Consider the following 12,872-nt stretch of genomic DNA (forward strand, 5'->3'; position numbering starts at 1 on the left):
TACATCATCGGTCTGAAATAAAGACAAGTTTGATATTCTCAGAAGCCAATTGTATATGATCCCAAAATATATGAAATGCCCTGGAACATGTGTTTCTATATGTCTATTTGTAAATGTTTGCACAGAGGAATCTTGTGATGGTAGGAGAGAGCAATTGTCAGGTCTGCTAAAATCAAATCAAACAGACAAATAATAATAATAATAATAAACAATAAAATTATACCTGGTTATAAAGAAACAAACTGTACACACTCTGTTCAAATCAGCAATACAGGGAAAAAATAGAATGTATTAAAAACATCTGATCACATAAATTTAAAGGCAAAATAGGCAATGCATCTGGTCTTTAAACACATAATATGATATATTAAACATTGATTTCTTAAAAATAATTTATTGCTTTTTAATATATAATTTTATTTCATTTACTTTTTTTGTACAACAGAATAAAACTGAGAAAGAAAAAAAAATCTGTAAACTTTAGTTTGGCGATCACATAATTAAACAAAGATAAAATACCTGCATTTTTTTTGTTACCTACATAAATACAACCGTGACACGGATTAAAGCTGTTAATTGTGTAACAGGGAACCCGTGGAGAAAAACGAAGGTGTGTTCTTTTTCTTTTTTGAATTATTGCTATCTTTCTACTCTGAAGGTGGGAGGGAGGGGTTTCTGGCTTTAGAGACAGCAGAATTTTTGAAAACAAGAAATGCTGGTGAAAAAGGGTTATAGTTGTCGTTTGCACTGTGTTGCCTCGTGGTGATTTTTGTTTTCTTTTCACCTAAGGTATATGTTTAGTTCAAAATGGTAATCAATAGGCTGCTTTTGCCTCCTTGATAAAATATTGTGAGCAGTATATTCATATTTCTGTTTATGGGCTGTTTTACTAAAACATATTTATCAACCAAACTGGCCTGTGTTGTAATTATATATGTACTCAGATCAGGCCCGGATTTACCTCACAGGAGCCTGTAGGCACAGATATCGTGGAATCTTAGACTTCGTCCTCCACGAACCTACAAACCCCCACCAAAGTGCACCGCAAGTGTGCTGACTGACCCTGCTTTCGGTTCTTCTTTACCTGTCATAGGTAGCTACAGGTGACACTCAGAATTAGGTAGCCAGAAGTACCCTTAATATTAAGTGTGGTTAAAACAAAGGGAAGTGAGCAGACATTGTCATGCAATAGATATTTGCAGTAAAAACACAAGTGTGTCAAAAAATGAGGGGGGGCAAGGTCATCGACCTAACTACTGGACTATAAAACTATAAAAAAACCCTTAATATTAAGTAGCTAGAGGAACCTCAGTATTAATTAGCTAGAGGTACCTCTGACAGAAGGGAGATCTTGTCAGTGGAATGCCGAGAGATGGGTGAGTAACCTCTCATTTATACTCATCAGGACTCTGCATAGGAAAGGAAGGAGGTGCTCGGGGAGGGAAGTAAGCCGCCTTTCCATCATCAGACGCCTGTAGGCACGTGCCTACGGTGCCTTATGGTAAATCCGGCCCTGACTCAGATTATTACATCGTTCTTCTAATTAAATAATTCCTTAAAGCTGCCCTAGTCAACACAAGGACTTACAAATACTTTTGACTGCGTAGTGTTTTTTTCATTTTTTATATGTATGGTTTTAAACTAGCATAAAGTAAATGAAAAATGTGCCTCCGCCTCCCCAAATGTTATTCATTTAAATAACTTATAGTTTTTTTAAAATATAATGCTCCTTTTCATTTCAAGAAGTTATGGAGACTACTTCATTAAAATATCACATTACGAAAAATAGGCCTGATGCTGACAGCAACCAATTTGGTTCTTATAGTCAACAGTTTCCTTATCTTTAGCTTTCTTTTTTATTTTTTACCTAACTCATCAGGTGGTCTTATATGTATTGTTATACCTTTCATGTCTAATGTGGTATCTATGTAACTTGTATTTTCAACAACATTGGTACTTTATTGTTTATTTGGGACTTAGGGGTGTGTCTTACTCCCAACTGGAGCAATATAAGATAATGACAAATGCAAGAATCTAGGCTTGTGCAAAAGGGGAAAATAAATGAAGTATTGAAAAGCAAAGAAAGCATTAAATGTACCCTGTCTCTCCCTATATCTTATAAAAATAGGAGGACTTTAGTCATTTCTTAATCTAGTGCTGCATTTACAGTAGAAGTCAATATGAAGCAAGGGGAATTCTCCAAACTCCGGTAGGCATTTCCATAAAGTCTATAATCTTACTGTGCAAATTTGTTTGTAGTTGAACAACAACAGGAGCAGCATGTCAAAAACTGGTGTAAAATTAAAGCATTTGTGCCTTTCTTTTGTGCCCTGTTTCAAAACTGGAGGAGAGGCCGATGGCAGAGTAGAGTCATGCATGGATGCATTTTCTGCCTCCTCGGCTCTCTCTCTTCCATCTTTGAAGCAGAAATGGAAATAAGAAATAGGTGAAAAAAAAGTCATGTGCCTTAACATTAGCGGCAAAATACTGATTCCATCAGAACTAAATGACCCCAATGATACTGAAAATGGCTGAACAGAACATTAATCTACGAAAATGAATATTGTTAAGAAATCTTTGGCACTCCGGTGTGTGCGGCATTTCAGCTCTACTGACTGACAATAGCAGCAATTACCAGAGCCCTAAATTCTGATGAAAATGGCTTTTCCTGTTTTTGTTTTTTTTTACTGAAATTGGTTAATTTACAGAATATACGGACTCTAGTAAAATCAGATATTTTTTTTTTGTTCGAATACATTCAGCAATTATTTCTAAAAATGTATTCTTCAAATGCTTTTAAATAAAATGAACAATATTCTCCAAAAAGTTATACAAACTGCTGCAAAAACTGACTTTTTGACAATTCTGAAAAAATATTGTGTTATAACACAGTTTGTGTAAATGTATTGAGATGAGACAACTACGAGTTAGTACAGATGAGAAGAGGCTGTTCATACCATTGTATTTGCAAATGTCTGGGGTTTGGTATGAAATCTGGTCAAAACTTTTGTGGTGCCCCCTATAAACCAATCAGGTTACACTGTAATAACATATGACAGCTGGAATCTGATTGGTGGCTCCAGGCAACACATACAATTTTATTTCCTCCAGCCATTTTGTTTTTTTTTCTTCAGCCAACATGAAATGCATATCACTACTGAGAACCCAAATACCTATTTTGCTAAGCTAATGTAAAAAACAGATGAATGATGTTTAATATGGAATTGAAACTTAGCATAGCTTGTTTGTGTAGACTATACAAAGACAGAGTCATTAAGGATTTAGCAGCACAACCCCATCGCTGGAGTGATGCTAATGCATAGTCAACACTATCTTGCAACAGGAGATTTTTTATTCCCACTGCAGCATATGACAGTATTAAGAGAGTGTTAGCATCCTTTTCCACTGGCCGTCTCTTGCGTCATCAGCAAATTACTGTGACAAATACAATGACATTCACTGATACATTTGTCTTCAGTAAACAACGGAATGAAATATCAGTATTTTGGGAAGGATGCACAAAATGTCAAAAATTCCAACAGTGCTAACAAGAGGAAAAAAATTACTGGCTTTTTAAACAGTGTTTAGACATAAAGACTCTTATCACTAAAGTATACAGTGCTGAGTTACCCAGCAGCTTGTTTTATTTTATTTTTTGTTTTCCAGAAAAATAAAGAAGTAAAATGGCCTATAGTGAAAACGATCAAAACGTACATTCATTCCTGACTCACGATAATTCAAATCATTAAAAATATACAAGAGTAACTACAGACAAGACATCCTCTATGGCAAATCTTGAGGTGAACTGGTAGGTTTTACTATAGAAGAAGACATTTGGGTGTTCTATGGGAGAAAGGAAAGTGGAGGTGTTGGTCATAACAACCAACCAGATCCAAACCATCATTCAGATTTTTTATATAAAAAAAAAAATGACAGTTGGCTCCTACCGCTAACCTTTTAAGTCTTCACTTTTATAGAACACCCTTATTACAGGATACAATGCAACACGTTATCTAGGTCAACCCTTTTTAAGGCCAACAGAATTCAAACACAAAAATGGAAGCTCACAGAAAACAGTGTGCTTAAAGCGATAGTTGTGCACCCAACCAAAAAAGTAAAATAATAATAAAAAAATAAAAACACGCGCACACACACACTGTCATTTTTTTGTTTGTTTTTACAATCAAATATATATATATATTTATATATATATATATATATATATATATATATATATAAGCATAAAGTCAGCTCCTAAATATATTTAGTATACAACTGGTATTTTCACCTAAATTTTACATTTTTCAATATCTTCGATTTTTTAATTTTTTTTTTAAGAAAAAAGGTTTTTCATATTTTAAAAGAAGGCTGCATTTACAGTGCATAGCGGTAACCAATAAAAGACATTGTCATACTCTATGTACACAACATAAAAATACTCCATTGAATCGGTTCCTCCACCGGAGACAGGGACAAGGTGGCGATAGCCGGCATGCCCTACTCCAACAGAGAAATGAAGAAGAGCTGTAAATACTTGACTAGTACATATTACAATGGTACAAACTACCTGGACACAGTTTCGTAAATTTTCACTCAACTCTGTTTATTATGTAACACCACATCCACTCATCAGAAAATAGTGTATATATATATATATATATATATATATATATGTATATATATATGAACAAGCTGTGAATCTGACCATTTACAAGGCTTCTGATGTTGTAGAACATCAGTGACATCTGCGCGGGTGTCAGGATCAAAGGCTGAAGATAATACAGAAACTTGCGGATACTACAAAAAAAAATTCCTCTTCTTGATTTCTTCACCAGGTTCCCAATAAAAAAGTTACTAAGGCGTCATCTATATTGCAAATATTTTTTTTTTTTTATCGGGACAATGATTTACATCAGACAAAAGTGAAGATTGCATTGTGTTTGAGCATCAGCAGCGTACAATTCCTCCAACTTTTTCGGAAATGCCTTCAATCACAATACACAGCGATTCCTTGATTTTTTTTTCCCACGGGGGAATAGTTTTCTATTGATTGAATTTGAGGAGCTTTAGCAGATGGCTGGCACTTTATTTTCCAATGAAAAGCATACCGTCTTTGCTCAAGCGGTGCAACTGCGATATCCGTGGAAAGTGAGGAATTATCTGACACCCATATCTATACATGTGTTTGTTGTGTGTGTGTTTGTCTGACAATCACATTGCCTCTTTAGTCTTCAGCAGCTGTGTTCATGTAAACCATTGAGAAACGGAGAGTGTAAAGTAGGAGAAATTCCTAGGTTGACTTTCAAGAGTCTCTTATTGGAGGACAACAAGTCCGTGAGGTATTCTCCATCAATCCATAGGGTGTGGCGGGCATGCTTGTTACCTACGCAGGCTCCTCTGTGCCTCTTTCAGCAAACTGTCAAAATCCATGGAGTCATATTTGCTTTTGGTGGAAGCAGGATCGAAGTCATCTGAATGTGAATCTACATAAAGAAAAAAGAAAAGCAACAAAAATTCAAAAAATGATTACCATTACACAGTATCTGCAACAGTAAACTATAAAAACACTGTTCATGTATTCTTTAAAAAGATGTTGTAGGTATTGAATTCATCCAGTTGTCTCCACTTGTGGAGAATGAGTGCGTTCAGTCAACACAATCTTGCCTTAACTCAATCTTGCCGAAAACTCATATATGAACATAGGGGTACCTCAGTTAAATTTGACAACAATACAATAGACAAATCAGCAGCGCTTCCTCACAAGTAATCCTCCACCAATAAACAATCACCCTTTTTTTGTAGTGCGACTCACCTACTACAGATGCTGCGATTACAGTAGCATGCAAGCCTCTGGGGCATTACATAGGCTCCCCTCGCCTTCTACGATCTCTCCCTTGCTCTGTGTGGTGAGAATATACTTCCCAGGCACTTCTGTCATATGACGCTCCACTCAGTATGATTATACCTCAGGTACGACGGAACGAACGCGGAGGAGGCACACGTGGATGCGGTGGCCGGTGAATCACTTGCAGCAAGGGGGAAGTCACATGGCGGCTGGCCTGGGTGGCCGTGCGGGGTGGAACCCGCTGTAAAATTCCAAAAGAGACTATAACAACAACACCACGTGAGTGTTTTTTTTTAATAAAGATTTTATGATATTTACTATGTCTGCGTAATGAGAGGCTTTTTTGCTTCAATGACTAAGGATACAAGGAATAATCATACTGAGTGGAGCGTCATATGACAGAAGAGCCTGGGAAGTATATTTTCACCACACAGAGCAAGGGAGAGATCGTAGAAGGCGAGGGGAGCCTATGTAATGTCCCAGAGGCTTGCAAGCTACTGTAATCGCAGCATCTGTAGTAGGTGAGTCGCACTCCAAAAAAAGGTGATTGTTTATTGGTGGAGGATTCCGCGTGAGGAAGTGCTGCTGATTTGTCTATCGTATTGTGTATTGGAAGTTACTCAGTTCCCAACAGAAGCGCATGCATAGTAGATTTTTTCATTGAAGAATTTTTCACTATTAGTGAAGGGACTTTCAATGGTGTATGTTTATGGACTGATTGCATGCACTGGTACAGTTTCTGTATATTGCATACTGTGAGGTCTTGTTGAGCTGTATTATCTTGGTGGGTCTAAGCGCTGTATAGCAATTTTGAAGTTAATTTGATAACACCTTCTTACCTTGGCAACAGTCCTCCCTCACTGATATATACAGTAATTTGCCTTTACTAATATGGGAAAAACTGCCTACCCAGCTGACCCTTTTGATATACCCACCATTTTTTTCTACTTATGTGGAGATGGAAAGCTATGTGAAACGTAGCAATATTACTACGGTTACCTTTTCTTTCTTTTTTTTTATATGTACCTTCAAGCATAGGCAGATTGTTTGTATGCCTATAACATTATCTTTCAATTGCGCTTAAAGGAAACCTTTATGTTGCACCTGATTGCCTAATAAAACGTTGGACCTTTCTACACCCTGAAGTACTTTTTTTTTTTCAAATAGCATTTCTGCAAGCAACCTGGTGTCCAGCACCTGTGGTCAAGGTGGGGAGGGTAAAACGGTGTGTTTTTTCACCCCAGGAAAGAGAACCTTAAGAGACATGTGATATCATGGGATAGACATGTGTATGTACAGTGCCAGACACACAAATAAATATGCTGTGTTGCTTTTCTTCTTTCTCTCTGAAAACATTAATATTCAGCTATGCAACTGACAGTTTTTCTCCATTTGGGACCCAGTTGAATTATAGTATCCCTCACTGATAAGAAATCGCAGCCATACAATACTTTCCTGTTGGAGAACTGGGCTTCTGACAGCAGTGGATAGATTAAAAAAAGTCAATAGTTCATATATTTTAGCACTATGAGACAAGGGACACACTGTGTCATTAAGATGAGACAAAGCATAAAATCTACTTTTTTTTTTTTAGGTTTTTGTTTCGGGCAGAGTCCTCCTCCATATGTCTCCTACCTGTCCATGCACCTCCATTACTGTACACCCATACTATGGATCTGAGAGAACTCGACTTGCCTAATCTCCATGCTCCCATCCAGTGACTGACTAAGCACTACCTTGTACTCATACTGTGCTGCGTGATCTGGTTTGTATGGATTCGAGTATTGTCTTATTGTTGTATGTCACCCCTAAGTATTGTCTGTAACCTTATCTAATGTCCAGCGTTGCGTAGTATGTTGGCGCTTTATAAATACAATACATAAATAAATAATCTAGAAGTAATTTCTTTAGGAGTAGGGGGGTAGATACACTTGTTTATCACATCAATTTATTTTCACTTAAGTTTTTTGGCATGTCAATATAATTTCCTTTGCACATGTTGCTACAGACTATTTGACAGATTTATATATAAATATTGTAACATTGGTGTGCTAGAAACAAAAAGTGCATTTTATAACCTGATTTGACCAGTAATTCAGTTGGACAGTGTATTTTGTTCCTGTATACGGTGTTGTGAAATAATCAGCGTGCAAAGGACATCACGCTGTTTGCTCATATGTATGTTTTATATTGGTCATGGGCTTTGCTCTCTTGCCTGAGAGATGTTTTCCACTGATTGTTTTTGAAAGCACAAAAAAGTAAGCACTATAGCTGATTCAGTTCAGTGTCATTTTACAATGGACAATATATTGGGTAATATGCCGTTCCTTAAAATGTAAACTGAATAGAATAAAAGAAGATGTAAAAAAGGTGTATTGTTATCTAAGTTATGCAGGCTCTTCCAGAATAATTTTACATTCATTTTTAAAAAAAGGTCTGCAATAAATATTAAAGCAGGCCAGGGCTCTTCATAAAAAAACTTAAAAAGATAAAACTGCATTAGCAACAGGCTTACAAATATCTTCTTGTTCATCTATTTGGCAAAATGACACTTACCCCCTCCCCGCAGTTAGTACCTGTTATTTTGAAATGTTTATTGTAGATGTCCAGCATGCCCTTCCATTCTTTTCCAATGTTTTCCTGCCACTGTTATGCTGGGAATACACGGGTTGATTGTGGCGCTCGATTCTGCGCCCGATCGTTTTGCCCGCTCGATTCTCTTATCTTCCACTCTATTTTTCTTCTCTTTTTTCAATACACTGCAATGATGAATCGAGCAGCAAAACGATCGGTGATCGGACATATCGGAAATTATCTATCGAGCCATCTTAATGGCTCAAAATCAAGCCGTGTATATTCCCAGCATAATATATTGTATATTTAGAAACCCCAAGGTAGCATTATTCTCACCTCCCATATCCTCCTATCCAACAGGATGCTTCAGTAGCCACCTAAAAAAGCCTCCTTATAGGTGAGGATCATGTTACTTTCTGGTTTATAAATTGAGAGTACAGATCAAAACCACAGGGAGATGCTGGACAACTAGAGGCATTATTTAAATGTGGTGCTGAAGCTGCAAGTCGAGAAAATATAGCAGACCCCTTTACTTTCTCATTGCAAGAACAAAACTTATATTTAAAGGACAATGATTTGGTAATCTTTCTTCACATAAAGCTTCTGATGTAGTCTCTGGTCAACTGTGCAAATATTTTCTGTACACCCCCATAAAGAGATTATGAGAAGCAGAGACCCTTAATTTACATAAATCTACCACACAATGGCGTCAATTCACTAAGCTTTACCAAACACTTTATCAAACGTTTGATAATTTACCTCATGAGTAAAATCTAATTTTGAATTCACTAAGGTGTTATAAATGTATTGAACATTTTATCGATAAAACATTTGATAAATCTGTAACACCTTAGTGAATTCAAAATTAGATTTTACTCATGAGGTAAATTATCATATGTTTGATAAAGTGTTTGATAAAGCTTAGTGAATTGATGCCATTGTCTTCTCTGTATTTCTTCTCTACGTTTCATTTATCTTCAATACTTCCGGCTTCTTTTCAGAGGAAGGAGGTAAAGGTTTGGAGGAGCTCACCACTCTGAAAGTTGACGTGCCTAGGTCCATCTGGTAACACTAGAGACTGACAGAAAAAGTAGATACAATGTAGGCCGACACAGTTTTGGAGCATCATTCTCCTTTATTAACCACAAATTGTGTTGCAGTAATACTTTATAAAAGAGCAGGGTGCTCGAAAACATTACTGTTACTCATGCTACAATAAAAGTAAAAGAACATATCTAAGACGGCGCCGGTCTACGTTGTATCTACTTCCAAGTTGGAAAGAGGAAGTATCAGAGATAAATGAAACACACCCCTTCCTGCTGTTCGTTGCTAAAATGGTGCTGAATGTGTGTGTTTGTGTTCCGAACCACGTGATGTCGAATTCACAACAATCAATCCCAAATGGCCCTTTTTTACTAATGGTATGAACAGGAAGAAATAATAAATACTTCTAGCAAACAGTAATAAATCTCCGGCAGAGATTTTAGTCCATACCCATTTTTTGATAGATGGCTAAAGCTTTACTAATCCCAGTTAAATGGAAAAAGTCATCTGGACATGATACAAGTCAACCACCATTTCCCCAATTTACTTTGAAAGGGAGCAGACTCTGAACATTGCCCGGCATTGTATTTTACCTCTTGCCCTACATTTACTTTTACAGTGAAGTGTAACCAATAAAGTTTGTAGGCTTTGGAAAATGGCAAGACAGGCCCCACTTATTACTAAGGATTGCTAATCCAGGAAGTCACATTAGCATTCAAGATGGAGTTTGTGACAAGGATCCTACAGTCACTGTTATTCAGTAAGTGAATTTATCTACTAAGCCACTTAATCCTCTAAATTAAATATCAGAAGCTTTAAAAAAAATGAAGGTAATGAAATGATTCTGAGCAGCTTTAAATGTGAATCCATCACGTAAATACTAAATAAATAACAATATACTTGCACTGCCATTTCCTCTATTTTCCCACGTCTCTCCTGGGCATCGTTATTTTGTTTGAGTTGATTAAAGCATTCTAACCGGAGTCCTGTTATTCAAACAGCTGTGTTTACTCTCCAGCTTTAAGCTCCTCTACATTGCGGAGGTGTTAAATAAGGTAGACACCGAAGGCCCCACCATGCTGCTTCTATTTCAATCCAGCAACAAGTAAACAGAAAATAAATCTTGTATTGCACACAAGGCTGAGCTCTCACTAAAGAGAAAAGGCTTTTCACATGGATACAACGTATCCAAAGACTACCGGAGAACTGATGCCCATGCACTGCATGAAAAAAAAACACACAACACTAACATTATTTAAGTGTTTTAAGAGGCATCAGCCAAGCAGAAAGCACAGTGTTTAGCTCGTATTTTATCTCGCATTATGCTTCCTTATTTGCCCATTCAGAAAGCCTTAAAGAAAATCCTACTAGTGCATGTCCTACTCATACCCTGACTTGATTATTGTAACGTCCTCCTCTGTGACCTGCCAAGGAACTCCACTAAACCCTGAGTGGCACTAGTGATGGGCGAACACCTGGATGTTCGGGTAAGTTCGCCGAACATGGCCGAGATGTTCGGCATGTTCGGGCCGAACCCCGAACTTTCCGAACATCCAGCTTTTGGGGGCCATATGGGGTCGCAGGCATAAGGGGGGAGCATGCCCCGATCGCGGGGGGGGGGTCGGAAATTCCCCCCACCCCCTCCGCTAGCGCTCCCCCCTCTGCCTGCTTCCCCATTCAAAAGTTTAAGCAAAGTACCTGTAGTGGATGGCCTGGCAGTGGGCGGCACTGTGGAGTGAGGAGGAGGAGTCCGGAGAGTGACGAGTTGAGGGAGGCCGGGCAGCGGGCGGTTCAGCGGAAGTACCCTTGTGGTACTTCCGCCCTTTCTCTGACCTCACGCCCGCTGCCCGGCCTCCCTCAACTCGTCACTCTCCGGACTCCTCCTCCTCACTCCACAGTGCCGCCCACTGCCAGGCCATCCACTACAGGTACTTTGCTTAAACTTTTGAATGGGGAAGCGGGCAGAGGGGGGAGCGCTAGCGGAGGGGGTGGGGGGAATTTCCGACCCCCCCCGCGATCGGGGCATGCTCCCCCCTTATGCCTGCGACCCCATAGGGGGGCAGTATTCGGCCGAACAGGGCCCTGTTCGGCCGAACAGGGGCCCTGTTCGGCGGCCATTAGAAGTTCGGGGCGAACCCGAACTTAAAAGGCCGAACACCATCAGGTGTTCGGCCGAACGCGAACATCACCCGAACAGGGTGATGTTCTGCAGAACCCCGAACAGTGGCGAACACTGTTCGCCCAACACTAAGTGGCACCACAAAATCCTGAACTCAATTGCTTGACTTATCTACATCTCTGCATTTGTTCAGAGAAAGAAGCTGGTAGAACTGACACCCACTTCCCTGGCATACATATATGTATGTATGCCGCCTTGAGTTGGGCGCAGGGAGAGCCAAATGACGGCTCACCCAGCTGCCGCTCAAATTCCAGGAAGCGTTAACTACTATTCCCCCTCTGAGTCTTAGCAACTTGGAGGGAGGAGTAATTCAGGGTCCAGTGATTGCCGGAACCCCGAATTAACCTTACACACCCCGCGCACTACAGCATTAGTTTTATAGCGGCGGCCAGCTTCAGCGCCAAAACCACCAGCTTCGTGTCCCTGCTATACAAAGCAGATGTCTTCTCTTCAGATTCCCACCACATTTGTTTAATATTTCAGTAGAACGTCTATGCATAATTAAGGTTGATAATGATTGGTTTGAAACAAATATTATCTTTTCATCAAATGGATAGAGAGGGAGAGAGACATTTTTAATCTCACTAAATATTCAAACGACCATTCAAGATTCTTTTACAATCAATATAAAGAGAATAGTTTAAATTCGCACAGATATAAATGATCATCTAATAGCTAAATAATTAGAAGACACAACCAATAGGATTTTAGACCCATACTCCCCAGCAGTGAGGAATTGTTACCCACACCCAATGACAGTGAAGACTTCCTCTCTCCACTCAATGTCACTGAGGACTTCCTACCCACACCCAATGGCAGCAAGTACTTCCTACCTATACCCAATGGGAATGAGGCCTTCCTATCCTAACCAAATGTTAGTAAGGACTTCCTACCTACACCCAATGGGAATGAGGCCTTCCTATCCCAACCAAATGTCAGTGAGGACTTCTACCAACACCCAATGAGGCCTTCCTATGCCCACCCAATGTCAGTGAGGATTCCGACAGTGAATACTTCCTATCCCCAATGTCAGTGAGCACTTCCTACCCACACCCAATGACAGTGAAGACTTCCTATCCCCACCCAATGTTAGTGAGGACTTCCTACCCACACCCAATGGCAGTGAAGACTTCCTGTCCCCACCCAATGTCAGTGAGGAATTCCTACCCAAATCCAATGACAGTGAAGGCTTCCTGCCCCAACCCAATGTCATTGTGGACTTCCTACCCA

General features: G+C 39.2%; 1 protein-coding gene across 3 annotated transcripts in view; it reads right to left on the reverse strand.

Annotated features, from left to right (window-relative positions):
• Positions 1 to 4,259: 4,259 nt before the first annotated feature.
• Positions 4,260 to 12,872, reverse strand: part of PPARGC1A (PPARG coactivator 1 alpha) — a 137,804-nt gene continuing 129,191 nt past the window's right edge. For all 3 annotated transcript variants that reach the window (XM_068267821.1, XM_068267814.1, XM_068267831.1), the window contains one exon: positions 4,260 to 5,483. In XM_068267821.1, coding sequence (XP_068123922.1) covers positions 5,380 to 5,483 — 104 coding nt within the window. In that variant the 3' untranslated portion in view covers positions 4,260 to 5,379. The remainder of the gene's footprint in view (positions 5,484 to 12,872) is intronic.

This window comes from Hyperolius riggenbachi, chromosome 1 (genome assembly GCF_040937935.1).
Source record: "Hyperolius riggenbachi isolate aHypRig1 chromosome 1, aHypRig1.pri, whole genome shotgun sequence".
NCBI lineage: Eukaryota > Metazoa > Chordata > Amphibia > Anura > Hyperoliidae > Hyperolius > Hyperolius riggenbachi.